The 20,446-nt window shown below is 43.7% G+C and overlaps 3 protein-coding genes across 7 annotated transcripts in view; all 3 read left to right on the top strand.

Moving 5' to 3' along the window:
* ST6GAL1 (ST6 beta-galactoside alpha-2,6-sialyltransferase 1) overlaps positions 1 to 3,810 on the top strand; it is a 36,397-nt gene extending 32,587 nt beyond the window's left edge. For all 5 annotated transcript variants that reach the window (XM_069864517.1, XM_069864518.1, XM_069864519.1 and 2 more), the window contains 2 exons: positions 679 to 853; positions 2,819 to 3,810. In XM_069864517.1, coding sequence (XP_069720618.1) covers positions 679 to 853; positions 2,819 to 3,060 — 417 coding nt within the window. In that variant the 3' untranslated portion in view covers positions 3,061 to 3,810. The remainder of the gene's footprint in view (positions 1 to 678; positions 854 to 2,818) is intronic.
* Positions 1 to 20,446, top strand: part of LOC138724660 (G-protein coupled receptor 35-like) — an 88,317-nt gene that overhangs the window by 47,564 nt on the left and 20,307 nt on the right. The gene's annotated exons all lie outside the window — the stretch shown is intronic.
* Positions 6,475 to 20,446, top strand: part of LOC138724658 (G-protein coupled receptor 35-like) — a 28,482-nt gene continuing 14,510 nt past the window's right edge. The window contains exon 1 of the mRNA XM_069864836.1: positions 6,475 to 6,521. The gene's annotated coding sequence lies outside the window, so the exon portion shown is untranslated. The remainder of the gene's footprint in view (positions 6,522 to 20,446) is intronic.

Below are 20,446 nucleotides of genomic sequence, written 5' to 3'. Positions count from 1 at the left end.
TCCATTCTTTACTTTTATTTTAAACTTTTGTCTGTAACTGAGAAGTCTTTGCATTTTTTTCCCTGGACTGCATTTCCTATTTTCTCACTGCTGTTTGTTCTTGTGTCTGGTCTCCCACCTCGAGGAGTCATGAGGGCGTATATACAGCATGATTAAGAGTCAGTAGGACCAGGATGGGATATTTTTAGCGTAGGAAAAAAGTCTCCAAATGACTTCACAAAAACATAAACCCTTCAAGAGATTTTACTGTAAGGGGAAGTTTTCAAACATGAATCAGTTCAGCCTAGTTTAGGAGGCTGTGCTTGGGGACATTTGCTTGTAGAACAGGATACTTTGTAGTCCTTTGTGGAGAGGGGTGAGGGTCTGTAATGCTTAAAGTAGAATTCCCAACATCATCTGCTGTTGGGGAGCGCAGAATGAAATTATACTAAAGATGCTGATATCATGTAATGGTCCTTCACTGAGATGTGGGGCTTCCCTACTCTGTTCACTGAGTCAGGTCACCACAGTGACTCGAGGGGCAAATGGAGGTGTTGGGGGACAGGCTGTGAGTGTGGGTAGGTATAGCAGGGCCTTTGCTCCCTGGCAGCAGCACCTTTGCTCGTCCTTGTTTCCTGCTGGTTATGGGAAAGAATGTGCTAACAATAAAAAGTGTGACTTCTTGTTTCTGTTTTCCAGTGGTACAGAAATCCAGACTACAACTTCTTTGAAAGCTATAAATTGTATCGCAGTACACATCCAGAGCAGCCCTTCTATATCCTGAATCCAAAAATGCAGTGGCAGCTCTGGGATATTCTGCAGGAGAATTCCCTGGAGCATATTCAGCCTAATCCACCATCGTCAGGAATGCTTGGTAAGATAGTTATCCCAAAACTTCTTGTTTGGTTTGCAGGAACTATCCAGATGCCTTTTTTCTAAGACAACCACAGATTTATGGTGTTTATCAGAGTTGCTTTTACAGTGTTTGTCTTATGACAGTGGTTAAGCTTCCTGTCTTTAAGGCAGCAGCTCAATTGTGTTGAAGTAAGGGATTTGCAGCACCCCTCTGGAACAGCAGTTACTAGCGTGGCCTTGTTCCCCATGGAAACAGGAGAAAGTATTGCAACTTTGTGATGATCTCTAGAATTTCTTGCTTTTGGCACCAGAGTAGTTCCCACAGGGTGTGAGAGGAAGGATACGGCTCCTGCGGGCTCAGATCTTGTCAGACACATAAATTTGGTTACTGCAGATAAAATCTAAGTGCTTGTCTATTTTAAATATGTGTATTTGTAGATTTTCATAATTATATATACTAATATGGAAAGATGGTAATACTAATACGGTAAGACCATATACAGCCAAAGATTTAAGGAGGGGTTGAGGGTGGTTAGGGTTAATAGTTGTCTTGAAAAGTTCAGTGATGTTCCCCCTTATTCAGCATGCTAAATCCACTTTCTTGTCAAAGAGGCTCATTTTACATTGTGCTGTTGCAAAGCTTTTACACCTTATTGAACAGCAGATCTCATCATCAGCTGAATAAAAAGGAGTGAAGTTCTCAGGAAGTTTGCATATATTTGAAGTTGCAGCATATGGTTTGTTTTGCCACATGGGTGTCCAGCTGCTGTACTTTAGGCCCTCCTCTGTTCCCATTACTGCTGGGGCACTGGCACCCTCTGTGTAATCAGAATCACTTCTTATGTTTGCTAGTCCGGCATCTAGTTTTCTTCCACAGCCTTGCTCTTGCCCCAGTACTATTACATCATTGCTGGGAGATGTGCAGAACAACTGTGTAACAGCATCATCCATGGCTTCAGCAGCAAAATTGTTGTTGGCTGGCTTGATGGCTTCAAGGCAGGCACCAGGCCACAGCAGGCATCACAATCTTTGTGGCTTCACTTTCGTCCATGTTACCTGCTTTGTAACTTAAGTCACTGTGCCAGACCTAGGGGCATAGGTGAGTTCCAGTTTGCCGCTCTGGGTTTACTGGAAGGCCTAAGTGTGGATTTGAAATTCCAAATAGTCACTTGGAAAGGTGACTGAGAGCGCATTTAGAATGCACCTTAGTTAAACAAGTGGTTTCACAGCTGGTTTTTTTTGTTTTAATGTCTTGTAACTGTGTTCCCCTGCATGGTTCCTGATGTCTCAGGTACTACATGAATCTTCTGTGATGTTATACATTGGTTCTGTTTCGCTGGTATATTCTCGCTATTACTTGCACTTGGAAGGAAAATAGCCCATAACTATGACTTACTTCTGATCAGACCAGGAAGCTGACAGATCTGTGCCCAGTGCTGTCACAAACATCCTCAAGTGGTTCATTGCCCTGTCAGGAGACAGAGGAGGGCAGCCCTGTTGTACTGCAGGGAGCTGGGGGAGCCTGCAGAGCAGAGCCTGCTCTGTCTCAGCCGGCTTCAAGCATAGTGACTCTCATACCCTCTGCATTCGCTAGAGTCAGGTGTGCAAAGGTAAAGGTCTTATCACTGCTTACCCAAGCAGGTTCGAGATGGGCTGCTTAGATCAGCTAATTGGCAGTGCATGGTTGGCAGGTGCTCAGGTTTCCATGAAGATCATGGACAATGGTAGTGCTCCTAAAACTTGGACTTCTGTCATGGTTGTCACTATGAACGATCTGCTGTAATCAAGGCAGTCATAAGCTTTGCAAGAGACAGCTTCAGAAAACAGCCCCATCTGGCCAGACTTGCTTTCTCCCCATCTCTGAATGTTCAGAAAGGAAGCCTTTCCCCTTGGAGTTGGATATTCCTTGCTGACCACCTGTCTCGCTGGAATGTTTAACTGCTTCTCTGGTTTGATGTGGATGTCTGCTTGTTTTCCCTCCCAGGCATCGTGATCATGATGACGCTCTGTGATGAAGTGCATGTGTACGAATTTCTCCCTTCCAAGCGACAGACAGATGTTTGCCACTATTACCAGAAGTTTCATGACCATGCCTGTACCATGGGAGCTTACCACCCCCTCCTGTTTGAGAAGAACTTGGTGAAGCATATTAACCAGGGCACAGATGAGGACATCTATACTCATGGGAAAGTTACTTTGCCTGGCTTCCGGAACGTGCGTTGCTAGCAGATCAGTCTTTAGTGTGTTTAGGAATTTTTCTTGACTGTCAAAGCACCTTTTTAAATCAGGGTTGTCAGATTTTTAGGTCTAAGCACTGGTGTGTTTTGATAGCTCTTCCATGTTGCAACACTTGCTCTTAGGATCTCGTTGCCTTACTTCTCCCAGCTGTAAGGCGCTGTTAATACACTGCAGCATGTTCATGCTGTATCTGCATGAGTCACTGCAATAAATTCCCTCCCAGTGGAGCCAGGCTCATGCAACAGGTGGATACCTGTCTTCATGTCAACTGAAGATGGTGTGCGAGAGATGCAGGAGATACTTCCTAAGCTTTTTCCAGCTCCCTGTTAGTCTACCTCGGCAAGTACTGGAAAATTACTTGCTGTCTCGTCTCTGGTAACAGAAATGCCATGTAGCTGCTGGCCAGATGAGTTCCAGGTCTCTGCAACCTAGCCAAGGTGCTTTCAGCTGCTCTGGGAGTTTTTTAAGTCAATGGGGAGCAGATGCATCGCCTCCATGCTTCATGATTGGTGGGGAGGGAGAGTATGTTCTTCTTGTGCTGAAACACAGGCATAATTGAGGAGGGCACCATTTCCCTGCTTGAGGGGACTCTCCTGTGACAGCGTGGTGGAAGTTGCAGCTCTGCAGTCTCGGTGCTTTATTGCGAAAACCTTCAGTCTCTTCTTCCATACTGGTGTTTCATGATGTCTATAAAGAAAGCTTTTCCTTCTCCTATTTTGAATAAAGCCTGCGAAATTACTTGCCTGTTCTTGCTTTGGTGAAACCAATGTAAATGCCATTGCTCCTTGGCTGTGGGGACTTGTACCAGCACAGGCAGAGCTGGGAGGGAGCTGCTTACCTGCATGTGTCAGTGAGCCCACAGCTCTGCCCCATCTTGGTAAGAGTGCTGCTGCAGAGCTGTTCTCCAGCTCCGAGGGAGGCTTTGCGCGTGCCCTTCTGTTGGGATGGGTCGGATCTGTCAGTGTTTACAAATTGTCATGTCAGGTATATATGTAAAACAACGTAAGTCCTTGCACTGCTGCTCAGGAGCACTAGGACAAGAATGCAATGAAACCCATAAGCAGTTGTGTCTTGTTGAGTATTCATTTTCATGTTTTGCCTTGTTAGTATGTGTTTGGTTTGATTCGAATAGCCTCTGTCTTTCTCCTAGGCTGTCTCACTTGTGATTTCTCACAATCTGATCTCTCCGCACCACTCTGCCAGGGGGTCTGGACCAGCCCCGCTCCTTGGCTGTACCTGTGAAATGGATGGATGGATGGTACCTTGCTGCAGGGGAGCAAGCACAGCCTCCCTGCTGCACACCTGGGGTCCCCCAAGCCACCTTCTCCTCCACAGTATTCCTATAAGAAGACAAATATTGAACAGGCTTCCTGGGATCCTCCAGAGTCCTCAGTTACTTAGGGGCAATAGTGTACTGCGCCTGGAATTCCAAACATTTCACTAGCAGTTTCAGCTAGATCCAGCAAGTGATTAATTTACAATCTAAACAGTTTTACAGGAACCATGACAGAGCTTAAAATAAGCCAATGTTCACTTTCATTTGTTTTTGCCTCTTTTTGGCTGCATAGATCTGAATCTAACAGAAATCACAAATGATAACAAGTCTGGTGTTTGTAAGAGCCAAGTTTAAGTTGTTGGGAGTAATAGCTAGATAAAGCCTTATCTGTTCGGCAGTCTCTAACCCTTTCCAGAGTGTGAGCTGCTTGCTAACTGGAAAGTGGGAAGAGCACAGCACTGCCCTTTCCAGTTAGCCACTGAAGGGCCAAGTACTGGGGAGGTGGTCTTGCAGTGATATGGGAAGGGTGTAGGGGAAGGTGAACAGGTCCAGAGAGGAGGAGAACGAAGGGATTATTTTGGGGTTGGGTGCAGCAAGGATCTCATTGTCATGTTATTTCTGTTTCTGAATATTGCTTAGAAATACTCCTCCTTAGCTCCTCCACAGCTCCTCCTTGAACGCTAAGCTAATCTATGGCACTGGCAGAAGCTACAGTCTTTGAAGTACTGAAAGGGAAGGGGAAAGGAAAAGGAATGAGAGGTAAATACTGGAAGGTAATGGGAACTTTTATCTTAATTTCAGAGAGACATCATCCCTGAATTGTCTTGACTTCAAGTTTAAACTTTGTTTTTTCCAGTATTCTATCTATTTCTGCAGCTGCACTGACTAATTGGCAAAATGTCTATTTTAGTCTGACAGTGGACTGGTAGATAAACACTGTCAAGATGTCTTATTTCTAAGTGTGGGCTCTTGGCAGCATATATTGGTCATGGTTTGCCATATTGAAAACCTAGCTGATTCAGATTTTAAAGATAGCTTTAAAGACCTAGAATTCCAAACCCAAAGATAGTTTCTGAAAAAAAATCTCAACCTTTGATAAGATTTGTGATCATCAAATATTGTCATTTATTTAGACAGGGCAGTAGAAACTGATTCATAATGTTAAGATACTAGGAAGTGAAAGGTTTTTTCTCTACACTATAATTTTACCCATCTCAAAAGTGTCCAGTCTTCAATGTACTAACATGCAATACGGAGCAAAAAGTGATATTGAGCTAGTGCTCTAGCTGGAACCTGTTCTTCTCTGTCTTTAGGTATACTGGAGAGCCAGAGAAATTGTCTGGTGTGAGTAGAGCCCAGAAGAGGTAAGTGCAACTACCAGGGGCTCATGGGAGGACAAGGAAATATTTGGGCAAAGTAAAGCAATGGCAGGATATTACTCGCAGGGGAACTTTGGAGTTTGTTGTCTCTGAAGGACAGCTTTCATTGTCTGGGCTGACAAAGCTGCCTGTGGGTCTTCTGTTTGGCATTCGCTAAAGGAACCTCCCTGAGAAGAATGGCTGAGCGGGGACTAACTAGATTTGAGAAGACACCTGTGTATCAACAGTGATGGTTAAAAAAGGTACCTGCTGGCACTCCCTGCAGAGAAATGCAAGCTGCCCCAGCCAAATATCCCTTTTGTTTTCTGTGTGTGCACCTAATTAAAGATGGGGGTGCAAGCATGTGGCGTATTCTTTATCGGACATATTCCTGTCCCACTGCTTATGCCTGCTAGGGCTCTGGAATTGTGCTTTGAACTCTGTGGTCCAACTCTTCCCTTCCTAAGAGCTCACTTGGAAATGCTAGGAGCAAGCTGTGGCCCATGTGGCTTTGTGCCTCAATCCAGGTAAGGAGGAGTGGATTAGGACTCCTTTTTAAGGAGGGATCTTGCAAGGAAGAGGATGTGCTAGTCTCTATTTTGTTGCTGGTATTTGAAATGCAGATAAAGGAAAACTGGTGATTTGCCCTCTGCTCTGAAAGCAAATAGTTGCTGCTCTTTTTGGACTAAACTCAATGAGCTGCCTAACCGCCTTGACTTGTAAAAGAAAGGTCTGGAAAACAGGTTCAAAACATAAGACTGTGACTGATCATGCTAATAACAGAATGGAGGGAGATCTGCTTTCTCCTGGAGTTGGTAACGTACAGCTTATGTCATGCACAATTTGTCTGCTGTTCTAGAGATGGGTATGGATGGCTTCTTCCAGGGGGTTGTGCTAGAGGATTCTGAACACACCACCCTCACACTGTCTCCACTGGAAAATAAAGGAGCTCTTGTACTCTTGTAGAGGCTGGTTTTCACACTCTGTCTTTCATCTAAGTTCTGTGAAATGCTTTCTTGCTGTAGTTAAGTGGCCCCTGCTGATACTTCTCCTCTAGGATATTAGCTCTGTGTTCAGGTAGGATATCTCTTTGAGAGAGAACTCTGACACACCTTTATTTCTTGTTCACCTATTTGCTCTTCTGAGTGTGTGTGCTGGTGGGGCTTCATCAGGCTGCAAGGCGGCCTGTTCCCCGTGGAAGAAGAAATGCTTCTACCCACGTCTGGTATGGGTCATAACGCTATGTTTTGTGGGAGCTAGTGTCTGTTCACTTGCCTAGGCTTTATCTTTCTCCGCGATAAAGGGAGAAATTCCATTTGGTTGCATCTTTTGACAGCCAGGTCAGACTTGAAGCTTAGCACTATACGATTAACTTCTGTTCAAAGTACAATTAACTAAACTGATTTAGGGAGAAAATATAAGCAATGAGTATTTGAAGATAAGAATCCTCTGTTCGAGGTATGTTTTGGGAAGACATACAGGTGTTTGCAAAGGCAGAATGGAAGATGAACAGGGAAAACTCGACCTCCAAAAGGGCTTGGATAAGTGTGTGTCGAGTGCAGTTTGTTCCAAATAAGTCTCTGAAAGGCAGAGAGGAGGAGGAGTGGAAGGAGCCAACTGAAAGTAGTTTGGTGTGAGTAACTTCTGGCAAGACGAAATCTCTTTAAACAGAAACAGATACTTTCCAAAACACAGTGAACTTGGCTCGCTGTCTCTGTGCCAGCTCTGAGTGTGCTGCTGGTTCGCAAGGTCAGTGTGCGCTGAAAGCTGTGCTTCTGGGAAAAAAATCACCTCGGAATGTCTTTATTTCAATTCATGCAAGTATCTTGCAGTGCTTTTCGTGCCTGGCACTGGCATCCCTTATGAAAATAGCAGTGAGTCTTTCAAAACGCATTTCAATAGATGCTGACAGCTGCATGTCAGAAAAAGTTACAGTTTTAGCATGGGGATGTGCGGCTCACAGTTTTGAGGAATTCTAAGACCTCATGTGGGTTTGTGCAGCTCCTGGGGTGGAAAGTAGTTTGCCGTAACAGGCCATAGGAGCTTTCAGGATCTCTGTCTGGGTTGGTCACTCTATAAACACAGCAGAAGTTGTCTTTAGGTCCTCTCCAAGAAGAGGGAATTGGGAGGATTCATGGGGTTATGACTATCAGCACGTGAAAGAGAAGACGACACTTCTCAGAGACGTGAATAGAGTATTGGCTCTGCTGTACTGCAGTCCTCCTCTCCCCAGGTGCTCCTGCTGGCTGCCGTGGCTGTGCCTGCCATGTGGCGTTGGGGCGAGCAGAGGGGTGATCTGGCTTCGGCACAGGGGACATGGAAGATGTCAGTCATGGTATTAATCCTTCCATATGTCCCACTGTATCAGTGCAGAAGCACAGACGGAGGATCCTTGTAACTGATTAAATCAGCTAAGCTTTTGCTACTCCTGCTCCAGAAAAGGTCCTTGTCCTGTGTTATCACCCATGCCAAGCCTCAGTAATTCACACAAAGCCTTTGGTGGGTGCTTGCTTTGTACCGCTGTGGTGATGCTGAAGTGCCCTTGGCCACTTCAGATCTATAAACCTAACCTGACAAAATGTGGAATATCTGAGTCCTTCTCTAAAACTGAAAGACCAAAAAGAAATGAAGGGCCCTGGATGGTGAAAATAATACTAGTGTTTTTAGTACTTATTTATATTCCCAACAGAAAAAAAAAATGCTGGTGTTTGTGAAAGCAGGCTATATTTCATTAAAAATCAATTTCAGATGCATCCAGCAGCATCAAAATAGGAAAACTGAATAGCACCCTCAACGTGTGGTTTATATATCACAAAATCAGTATTTACAGTGTCTGAAGTGTTATATAAACACTAATCTTGACAAGCGTGCAAAGGAGGAACTTGTTTTTTTTCCTGCTTGGCTAAGCATTCCACACCTATTCAGAAATGCTGAATAGCTGCATTACTGCCTAAAATACTTCTCAAAAGCAGAGCCGGATCTTTAACTGGGATAAATCAATGAAGTAGCCTGCCTTCAAGGAAGCTGCAAATCACTTCTGCAAACTAAGAATCATTTTCCCCCTCTCAGTTGCCTGTTTTTTCCCTTTGGTATCTTCATGGACCGAACCCTATTTGATTCTCTCTTGATTTACCAAAGATAGGTAAAAGGCACATGTTTCTTAAGAAAATGACCATGAGGGGACATTTTCACGCAGCTTTCAGCATAAAGACACTACGTGAGAGCAGACTGCAGAACTATCACCAGATTAATGCCCCTGAGCTCCCCAGAGCAGCTGGGAACACTGGCATGTCTTCTTGCTCAAGGTTTTCAGTTGTGATGAAGTTATGTTTCAAAGCTCTTCTCTGGATCAGCAAAAACCAGAAACACTTTATATTTTGCTTCTAAGGAGGGCTGAGGTTGCAGGAACTTCTCAGTAGATGGCTGAGGATCGCAGTGCTCATGGAAGCATGGAGTTGGTGAAATTGGTGTCACTCCATGCACTGGAGGGACTCATCAGGAGTCATTTAGAGTTAGCTCGTTCAAAGTCTGCTCTGGAGAGCCCCTGCCACTAATTGCCTGAATTCCTTCAGGTTAAAAATTTGTTCTGTATTTATTTGCTACTGTGCGTTTTGCTTTGATGTAGGTAGTTATCTGGCAGAACTGACTGCAGCAGCTTCTGAGAACCCAGCCTTTAAACGACACCAAATCAGGAGCTATTGCTCCTGGCTTCATTAGCAGTTACAGACTCCTCTACAGATATTTTGACACTGAAAAGCCTGTCTTATAAATCTTAATCTCATTGATTAAATAGTGTCTTTCTTTTAATGGAAAAAAGTATCTATTTAGGTAAATGATATTAAAAACCAATATGTAGAAATAAGATTGAATGGAGCCCTTAATGCTGCTTGGATTGATCAGTCTTCCTTTGTTCTATAAACATGTTTTTATTCTGCCATCTTTTGGGCTTTTTTGCAAAGTGAAATTATTTCATAATAAAGTACTGTGCGATGTTAGATAATCCCGATAATAAAAAGCTCTTGGACTGTCAGTCTTCCTAAGTGCATACTCTCAAACACTCCTGTATTTTCCCTAGACCTTGTATATCTTACACTCTTTTGAGATGTATCTTATGTATGTTCAACAGGATAACCAGCTAATTGTAAATGATGTGGCATTTGTGCAGGTCCAGCATTCAAATGCGATGGTGAGAAGGTTAATGTGGGCAAGACTGCCCTCCTTTTTCATGCTTTGTCATAAAAGAGGCACGACTTTAATGTAGTAGAGTGAAAGATGATAGAAGATTACATTAATACTGGGGATGATTTTACCAGCTCAGGAACAAATGGGCTTTTAAAGTACGTCATAAAAGCTTCTCATGATCATCCTATTGGGAGGAATTGGGAGGCATCTTTTTTAGCCCTGGCACAGTGCTGGTGGTGCCTGTGCTATGGCAAAGCGCTGCCAGGAGCGGAGGCCCTCAGCTGACGGAAGGGCTCTCTGTGAGCAGCTGTGGAGAGGTTATTGTAGGTCTTACCACCGTAGGAAAAAGATTGTGAAACTCCCTGCTGAGATATTTGAGATCTCAGTGTCTTTCATGCTAACTTTAAACTTTATGAAAGTTTCTCATGGACTATTTATAGACTCTTCAAGGGCCCAGAGGGACTTCTGTAGAGCAGGCCTGAGAACTTCACCCGGGAGGTTAGCCAGGAACCCAAGTCTTTCATTTTTTTATTCTCATATACCGCTCATTGAACAGGCTAGATCCTGCACAGACTTAGTAGCAGCTTCTTAACTCAGACTGTGCCAATGCTGAGGGAACTGCTCAAAAGCCCTCAAGTGAAGTGGTGTATATGTGGGGGACTGGGGTCGGAGATACTGAGAAACTCCAATACTCCAAAAGCTGTAGCTTTTGAAAATTAGGCTTGCTGGGTTATTTCATTAGTGAAAATCTTCAGCTGGTATGCTCCTAAAAAGTTAGGAAGAAGCCACATGCACCATCACAGACTGAGAACAATGTATTTTGGCAAAGTGATTTTTCATACCTGTCTTGGTACACAATTATTTCCTCCTTTGTTTCCATAAGAGTTAAATTTGTCTTCTGCTTCGTAGTGCACATGTAGGGGTTTCACCCTGGAAGTGAACACCTCTGTGCAGCAAGGGTGAATGTCAATGGGCAGAAATAAATACAAAGAAGCAGGCAAATCTCTCTACAGGGTTGTTATAGAAGGGTTTACGGAGGAATGCCTCAACTTACTGACTGTATTTGGGTTATGCAGATGTGCAAGATAGAATCTTTTCCTCTGTGCACCAGTCACTCCAGTATGATGTGAATGAATTATTGAACCCAAGCAACTGTAATTTACTTTGGCTTAATTATATCATAAAACAGAGTAAGGACTACTTACTCAGAATTAAAGCACTTTAATGCAAATTAACCAGTTCACTTCAAAATCCATACTTCTTGGTTAACTCAGACTGGATTTCCTCTGTCTCAGAGAAGGGAGGTCTGGAGCCCCAGTGTCTTATTCCCCAAGCAGAAGGAGCTTTTAAGTGAAGGACTTTGATGGCCTGAAACTGTCTCATCTTTACTTTTTTGTCCACTGGAAATGGCCTTCCTCCTTGCTAGGAAACATATATTGTACACGATGATCAAAACCACATCGAATCACAGAATCACTAGGTTGGACAAGACCTTTGAGATTATCAACTCCAACTGTACCTGTCCACTACTAAATCATATCCCTAAGCACTTCATCTACCCATCTTCTAAACACCTCCAGGGATGGTGACTCAACCACCTCCCTGGGCAGCCCCTTCCAGTGCTGATAACCTTTTTGGTGAAGACATATTTCCTAATGTCTGAACCTCCCCTGGCACAGCTTGAGGCCATTTCCTTTCATCCTATCACCTGGGAGAAGAGACCAGCACCCACCTCTCTACAACCCCCTTTCAGGCAGTTGTAGACAGTGATAAGGTCTCCCTTCAGCCTCCTTTTCTCTAGGCTAAACAACCATAGTTCCCTCAGCCACTCCTTGTAGGACTTGTTCTCCAGCCCTGTGGTACATTATGATCAAACTACAAGACACCCTTCGCTAATGCCTCCTCTTATAACTAGAATATCCTTTGAAAAAAACTAGAGAAGCTCTAGGTCTCTATCATCTTGGTGACAAATTTCACTGAACTGTCTCAATGTGCCGCTAATATCTTACTTTTGTATTTAAATCACAACTGATAATGCTTTACAGAAGAGACAGTGGGGTCACACTTATCTCTGTTGCTACCAATCCTTCTGGCAAAGTGCATAAAACAGGGGGTGTATTTTAAAGTAAAAATCACATGTAAATACTGTGGATAAGGCAAGAGCATTTGCCACTGCCTCCTCTCTCCTCCTATGAAAAGATGATAAAGCTTTTTCTGCAAGGAAACCTAGGGATAAGAAGAGTGCTGTGTGAAAGTCAGCTGTGGGCTGCAAGTCCAGCCTGCCCAAACAACAGTGCTTGCTGGTGCCCTGTTGTTCACCTCACAGAAACAAAAGGTGCCACTTGGTATACTCTCTCTAATCTGGCTGCCCAAACAGCACAACAGAGCTGCAGAACCCTCTACAGGCTGGCTAAGGCACTGGTGTCGTTCTGTACTTTATCCGTATACTATTGAATTAGCTTATGGTTTTGTTGGCAGTACCCAATATGCTTAGAAATGCTTTGTAGGGGCTGGATGCTATATCTGTTGCCAGCTGTGTGACCAAAGAATGCTGCTTCTTTTTGGGTGAAGTTCTCTAGGTCTGGAGGACAAAATAGTCATCCAGCCCATGTGGAAGACAAAATAAAACCAGTCACTATAGCAACGGAAATCAGTGTTATTCACTCTAAATATAGTTCTCCCCTGCGACTGTGCTATATGAAAACAGCCTGTACATCAGCACCCTGCCTTTCTGGGTGCTATGTTGTCTCTTTCCTGTGCTGACCAAAACTGCCCTGCGGCATAACGGCTGCTGAATAACTCTAGAGTGAATGTTGACTGTTCCCTCCGGCACATGATTGGTAAAACCAAATGTCCTTGGGAGACACCCCTGTGCATGTCTTGTAGTTCTTCATCCTTCTCACCAAGGGACTCTGCTCTTCTGCTGCTAAGTAGGACCTAGGTCTCATCCAGCTAAGCTGATATTTATGTTTAATCCAGGGTGAGGGAGAAGGTGACTGAGAATAGAGTTGCTTAAAATTCAGTTTCAGAATATGGACCAAAAGCAAGCACTCTTATAGTTGATGAGAACATTCCCATCAACTGAAGAGTCTACCTCAGGCACCATGTTTCTTCCTGAAATAGACCAACACTCAATCCAAGTGTTAAAGGAGAGAGCATTTAAAAGCTCTTTCTCTAGTAAGTACAAGCTGGTTTATGCCTCCGGTGGGTGACGCACAATGTGTTGCATGGGTCAGAGCTCATTCGTTTTTGTGTGCTGAGACTGTGTTGTGTGTGCTGTAGATACCCGCCACAATCATCCCTTGTTCTTGACTAATGTTGAGGGAGACCTCTAAACAAAATGGGGCTGCTTGGAACGATTTGAGATTTATTTCTTTTTGTATTAGTTTGGCTTGACCCTAAACCTGATTCTTCGATTCTTATCCGAGTGCTCTAAGTGTGTTAATGACAACTATTGCAGATAGCAGATGTTCTTTCTGAAATGAGTGTCACGTAAATATCAGAAAGGGTAGGGCTGCATGCTCTCTGAAACAAATGAGAGCTGTATCTTGTTTTCAAGGAGAAAATCATTTCTGCTCACTTTAGAGGTGTAAATTGTAATTGGTGCTCCGTGTGCGTGGTTGTTTTTTCCTTTGTTGTTTTGATATTTTCTTTTGTTTTACTTTTCTAATGACATGGACATCACTTATATTGTGTTATCCAGCAAATTGTTTAAAGTATTCAGAGTGCAACTCTTGGACAGCGTAAATAAAGGGCAGCTGCCATCTCTCTGGTGTCATATGTTAGGAATTGTGTGAAGCTATGAGAGTGAATTATGCGTCTGAGTGCTTTTATGTGCAGAGCTGGGCTCCTGCTGCATCTCTCATGCTGATCCAAACAAACTCTACTGTACCCAGAAGCACAGGGGCTAGTCACAGCTGGCAGCCAGCCCATCCAACCCCTCAGGTCTGTGTTTCTGAAACCCAGCACAGCCCTTCCTGCCCTGCCTGTGTGCTTGAAAACCACAAAGGGCAATGCAAGCATGCTTAAACAAGAGTTTGCATGGTCACTGTAATATGTGCTTAATGCAGTTTCTGCTGAAGGAGTGTGTACACGGAAACCTTTCTGTAACTCTCCAAAAACACCACCTCTTGGCCCTGCTGTTAACCTGGGTCCCACCTGCCTGTGCTAACTCATGTCCACTGCCACTCCTTTCACATCCATGCAGCTACCTCCTCCTATTGTAAGGCTAAGTGACATTTTCTGTAGTAGGCTTAAATGAGTGCTGTGTGTAGACAGAGCAAGCTGAATCCTTTTCTAAAAGTGGATTTTTGTTGCTGCTGTTACTGCTTGCATTCAACAGTGGGAGTTTATTTTTGCCTAAGTGTTGCCAAAACTCTTTGCCTGGGAAGAAAGCTGAAGCCTCCCAAGTGCTTAGGAAGGATTATAAACCTTTTGGAGCTATATTATTTTACAGATATTCTTTCTGTAGTATCCTGAATTGTGGCAATCCCATTTCTCACCTTGCTGTTCCCACTACTTTGAAATTCAGGGTCAGGTTCTCTGTTAAAACAGCTTACCTGTGAAAGCATGGAGAGATCAAGCTGTTCTGCTTGCACATAATAAATAAGGTTTGCTAGGTACAGTGCGAGAATACTTTTATTTATAGCTGCAATGTCCTGCATGTTTCCAGACAGCATCAGTGCAGTAACAAGCCACTTGCTGCAGTGGAGTTGCAGGTGGTGTCTGCCATGGGTTACAGGGTTAATGGAACAGAAACTAACTATTTGTGTCAAAACCAGAAATCTGTATTACAAACTAGTTAACTCCTGATTTTTAATCTGCACAATCTCACTTCCTCCCTGTAGTCCACCTAAGACGCCTGTCCCTTCTTCCAAAGTTCATAGACATTCCTCTTTTTTTGATGTTCCTCCAGATCTCCCTGCTCAACTGAGCTGTTTTTTTCCCCCTCCAGCTCCTTTTCCAGAACATGGGGATGGCTTGCTCCTGAGCTGCTAGGATTTCCTTGGCAATATCAAGGAAAGGAAAAGATGCACTAAAAAAATCTTAGTGTTCATTGTAATCTAAAAATAACAAAACACCTTTTAAAATGTGTGCATGGGAATAAACAATTGATGTAGTGTATCCGTTAGCACTAAATGCATCTGTTTCTTTGATTTCATCTATCAATGCAACCTCAGCAAAGCCTCACTTTATGGGTTCAGCTTTTGTATTTGCAAACATTTGCTGCTATTTAGTTTATTACTCCAGTTGTGGTTTAGGAATAAAGAACGAACTGGCAAGTTGTGTAGTAATGCATGAGTGTGAGAAGGCTTTTGGTAACATTGTGAAGGAAAGATAAATCCACATCCCTGGAAGGAAAAGACAGCTTAGAAGTATCTGTAAAATGTCAAAACTATCTATTTGTAAGAGGGACTCTCCTAGAGGTGTGTGCAGAGTGCTCCATGGTGGTGGGAATGTGGAGAAAGAACCCGATGTGATGGACGTGGAAGCACCGTGCTGTGCTAACCCTGCCACTGGCGAACACCCTCAGCCTCCCCAAGACACGTGAAAGGATTCAGGGTTTGGTGGTAAAACTGAAGGGTTAAGACCTTTGAACAGGAATGACTTTCAGTGGATTGGTAGGGTCAGTGGGGGAAGCAGAGGTGCAGGGGCTTCCATTGTGCTTGTGGTCTGTTGGGACATGTCCAGCACAGGCTGTTTGGGGAATTTGCTGAGGGTGTGGGTTTACAGGCAAATACAGCATCCTCACTGCCCAGCAGCTGCAGGTGGGGACTGTGCAGAAGTCCTTAGCGCTTTGTTTATTCCTGAATGAGCTACATGTACATACGAATAGGGAACAATCTAACTTGAGCAATTTGAAATGGATCCAATTCAAGCAGTGATCAAAAAAATCCAATTCACTTTTTCTCCTACATTACTCATTCACCTATGCCTCTGTGTATCCTGGCTCTGACTTGGCTTATGCGAGGTGATTAAAGTGCTGTGATACCAGTTTTTGATAGCCATGCTGACAGTGGTGTGGAGGTACCTCAGTATGAATCTCATCTGAGAGATGTAATTTCCCTGTAGTGTGATGGGATTTGAAAAGTAGTTCTCCCCAGAATGTTGCTGTTTCACGTTTTTCTTGCCATTTGAGATGATAAATATTGTCAAAATACTGGGATTGTGCTCAGAGGGAGGGGAGGAGGTTGTTTTGCATTTTGTTTGTTTTAAATCTGATATAGGCATTTCTATTTGAGCTGATAGACTATGTGTTCTCGTAATGCAAGTCATGACTTGAGAGTTTGCTGGATGCAGTAGGATTTTGTTCTGTTGCCTGTTTGTCTCTGCTCAGGATACTCTAAACCATGATGGGCCTGTGCTATTTATTAGCTTCTGCTCTTAAATGGGATGCATAGTGGAGACAGACATAAACATAGGAGACGGACAATTCCTGTGCTGAATTCTGTCACTTAAAAAAGAAGATACTTCATGTAACTGCAGGCAATTCAGCCCACAGAAGTGACTAATCCATCTGCCTTTTTCTCATTGACCATAATTGGGAATTTGTGCATCCATCATTCTAGTGCAGCGGGAATGATTTGAGCTGAAATGCTTACAAATTCAGGGTATATGTGGTGTGGCAAGGGATGTCACTTACCAGAGAAGGATGTGGATGAGAGACTAATGCAAACAATATGAACAGGTTTAGATGGAGGTCACTGTGGACACAGCAAATTCCTGGTTGATATTGCTGACACACATGGTGCAGAAATAACAGTCATCACATTGCTAGGAAAGTAAAACACGCATTTTCAGCAATGGATATAGAAATTGCTCAGTGACATCCAGGACCAGAATGCACAGCTGGGTATACCCACAACTGCCTGGGAGGTTTAGCCATGAAGCTCCCACTGGGATTAATTCCTGAGTCCACAAGTTGATCTGAGAAGCTTAGCTGAGTGACTGACTATGTGAAACTACCAGAGCATTTGGAGCTTGGAGAGCTGACAAGGGCACTAATGGGAGAAAAGTTGGAAAAAAGAGAGATAGAAGGGAATAAACCAACTGGGTATGCAATGGCCTGAGCACCCCTGCTGAGGCCGCTGACTTACACGAGCAAAGCTTCTGCATTTCTTTTAAAGGGACAGCACAGCTACCCCTGAGTTGTGGCAGCAGCAGAACCATCTTCAGACATCACTGCCTTGGTTCTGTGTGTCAATAAATAGTGTCCAAGATCTATGAAATAAGCTATAACTGGTTATACTCTGCCCTGGTGAAATAATAATTGCAGGTACTTGAATACATATTAGAGAACCAGCCTATAACCCAATAAAGTTCTGATTAAATTTCAGTGCCTGGGCATTAAAGGTCAATCCAATTTCTTCTGAAGTAGATGCGAGAATTCCCAATGGTCCCTGCACATCAGGTTATTCCCTGTTTTCAAGAACTGATAGATGTAGGCAATAGGATTGCATTAGTTACATCACGTGCTTCCGGGGAAACTGCCTGTGAAGTGCTTCTGTGCTGTATCTTCTTGGTTGGTGCTCGTAAGCCAGGTCAGGAGATCTCTGGGCATGCACATCGATACACCTCTGTGTTGCATGGAAAGAGCTATGAGGTGCTTAAAATGACATCGGATGTATCTCATGCATCAAGCAGGCTGCCAAAATAACCTGGTGAGCAGGGGCAGGAGATCCAGAGGCCATGAGACCTCTTGGCATGAGAACAGCCACCTCTGCAAGCATGGACTTGCTTAGCAAGAGCTGAGCAAGTAAGAAATGGAAACGCAGCAGAAAGCTTCAAACAGTAAGTTAACACAATGCTTACAGAAAGGAAAGTGGCCTCAGAATCTACTGCAAGGCTTCGAGGGAATTTCCTTGAAGCTTTGGAACAGAGGGCAATGGTAGGGTGGCTGGTTTAACAGTAGCTTGTGGCCTTTCCTAGTCGTGAAAAAATGTTGAAATACTGATGTTTATAAAGAAAAATAAATGGCTGGTGCTACCATACAGAAGTGTTGCAAGATGCTGTTAGATTTTGGGTTTGAGGAAGTTTTCTCTATCCCTCCCAACACATGAGGCTTTGAATTATGCTTAAAAGCTTCTTACTGCAATCATAAAACCTAGTAACATGTTACCCACATTCATAACAAAAATGTAATCTTTGATTCAGAGCTTAGGCTTTCTTAAAATTCCCACGCACTGAATGCCTTGTCATTAAAACAAAAGTAAAAAAGCAAGTTGCCAGCTATGTGTTACAGCTGTGTTTTAATACTTGTCTGTAAGAGAAGTGCTTTGCGCCTGGCTGACCTGGATCTTTCACTCTACAAAGCAGATTTTACATCAGTGTAACAGTTTTGAGCCCAGTGGGTCAAACTATAGCACTGCACTGGGAGAGGTGGGGAAGAATAAAGCAGGAGGCAGGACTTAAAATGACTTGAGGCAAAAAACAGCAGCAATGCTGGTTTGTCACTTGGAAACTTCTGCTTCTCCATTTTCCTAGTGTGATTTCTACCTGGTTTAGATCTAGTAAATCAGCATCTTGCTAGGCTTACCCGTATCATTATTTTGATGACAGAAACCTAAATTCCTTCATCTGAGTCAAAGACTTGGGGAGACCTCAGAGCTGCTTCCAGTACTGAAAGAGGCTCTGGGAAAGCTGGGGAGGGGCTTTTGATCAGGGAGGGCAGGGACAGGATGAGGAGGAATGGTTTTCAGCTGAAAGAAGGGAGGTTGAAATGAGATCTTACAGAGAAACATCTTACTGTGAGGGTGGGGAGACCCTGGCCCAGGTTGCCCAGAGCAGGGGTGGCTGCCCCATCCCTGGAGGGGATAAGATAACAGCAAGGCGCATGAAAATACAAAGAAATCTTCAGCCAGATGAATAATTTTTATGGTTGAAGCCTGATAAAAATCCACATTAGTGATCCATTTTTCCAGTCAAACTGTTTTTTTCCCCCATCTCTTTTTTTTCTATGTTGCTTTATCTTCCGCTGCCTTGGAAATTACAGCACAGTTCAGGCTGACCTGAGCACATCATTGCTTTTGGAGTGCTGTAGAGACTTTCACCTCGCTTGTTTGGGCTACAGGGGAAGGGAACCAGATGATAAACATTATGACTCCTCATGACACGTGGGAAGTCTTGTGATCCTGAGTCCTCTTCATGTTTATGCATAAAATAGTATTTAAAATCACACAACCATAACCTTAAATGCAGTATGTGTTCATATATCTTAATGCTGGGTTTACACCAGAATATTTCAAGTTTGCCTATTCATACAGAGGGGATACTAACACCACCCTTTTAGTGGGTTCAAATACAACTTTTGGCCCTCAGGTTGTGCTCTTGCTGCTGCCCGGCTCTAAGGATTGGCTGAAGATTTGCCTCCGCAAACTGTCTTTTTTTCCAGTAAACGAAGACAGTGGAAAATCTCCCACGGAAAGTGTATTAAGAATGATATCATGGAAATTTGGACAAAAAGTACCTAAAGCTCACTGTAACCAGCAGACATTGGTCTCAGGATGTGTCCTGTTGGAAGAGGATCACACAGTCCCTGCAGGGGTATTTATTGCATGGGCAGAGGGACCTGACCCCACCGTTATTGATTGTTTTTACAAAGCTGAGGTTTCCAGTATTAACACAGACCTTGGCCAAAGTTTATAGGGAGGCAAGAGGGGAGAAAGAGAAGAAATCCATTCCCATCTGCTGTGCTGACGTCTTTCACCTCTGCTAAAGTAATTTTTTCTCATCTCTGAGAGGGCTTGGAAGGTGCCAGATGACAAATAGGAAGGGGCTTGTGCTGTACAAGGGAAAGAGCTGTGTGGTTCAGATGTGCCCATGAAGTTCTCGTAGCATCCTCTTGCACTCACCTCTGTCCTCACAAGGATGGACCACGTGATTTAAGATTAGAATTTAAATCTAAATTCAGCCCCTCGCTTGCCTTTATAAGCATAGAGGGCTTCAAACTGTAAGAAGTATTGTAATCACTAAAAGGGATTAATTTGTTTTAACTATCAGAATATTAATATAATTCATCATGGTTGATGTCTGCGAAAGCTCAAGTGCCAAGTGGGGGCATGATGCAGGGCTGGGAGGTTTCAGGGTTCTAAGCATTGCCTCATCCTTCTGGTGAGTTTTCTCTAGTACAGAGGGGTTAGAAAAAGGCTTTGGCATACTTAACTGTGTAAAGCAGAAAATATTTACAGTTCAAAGGAAGCATGGCCTTTGGACTTACTAACCTGCATAGCACATGCCAGTGAGAATGAATATTGAAATACTTCAGCGCTACTTACGTTCATGCTGGTTAGACCTGGGGCAGATTTCTCCCTTTTCCTTCCCAGAGCCCACTTTCCCTGCAAAGTAGGTGCTCAAGGGCTGAAATCCGGGGCAGCGATGGGGCAGATAATAGAATGGACAGAAATGCTGTGTGGTAGGTAGCAGAGCAAAGGATGTGAGCCTAGGGTCACCCCGCAGCCCTGTGACACTAAAAAGAGTCCCATGAAGAGGCAGTGGAGAAGGAAAATACAGTTTCTGGTGCTGGAGGTGACTGTGCTCTAGGAAGGAGCATGCAGCCCAG

This window comes from Phaenicophaeus curvirostris, chromosome 10 (genome assembly GCF_032191515.1).
Source record: "Phaenicophaeus curvirostris isolate KB17595 chromosome 10, BPBGC_Pcur_1.0, whole genome shotgun sequence".
Classification (NCBI taxonomy): Eukaryota; Metazoa; Chordata; class Aves; order Cuculiformes; family Cuculidae; genus Phaenicophaeus; species Phaenicophaeus curvirostris.
The sequence above is the reverse complement of the archived record's forward strand: the minus strand, read 5'-3'. Positions and strand labels throughout refer to the sequence as shown.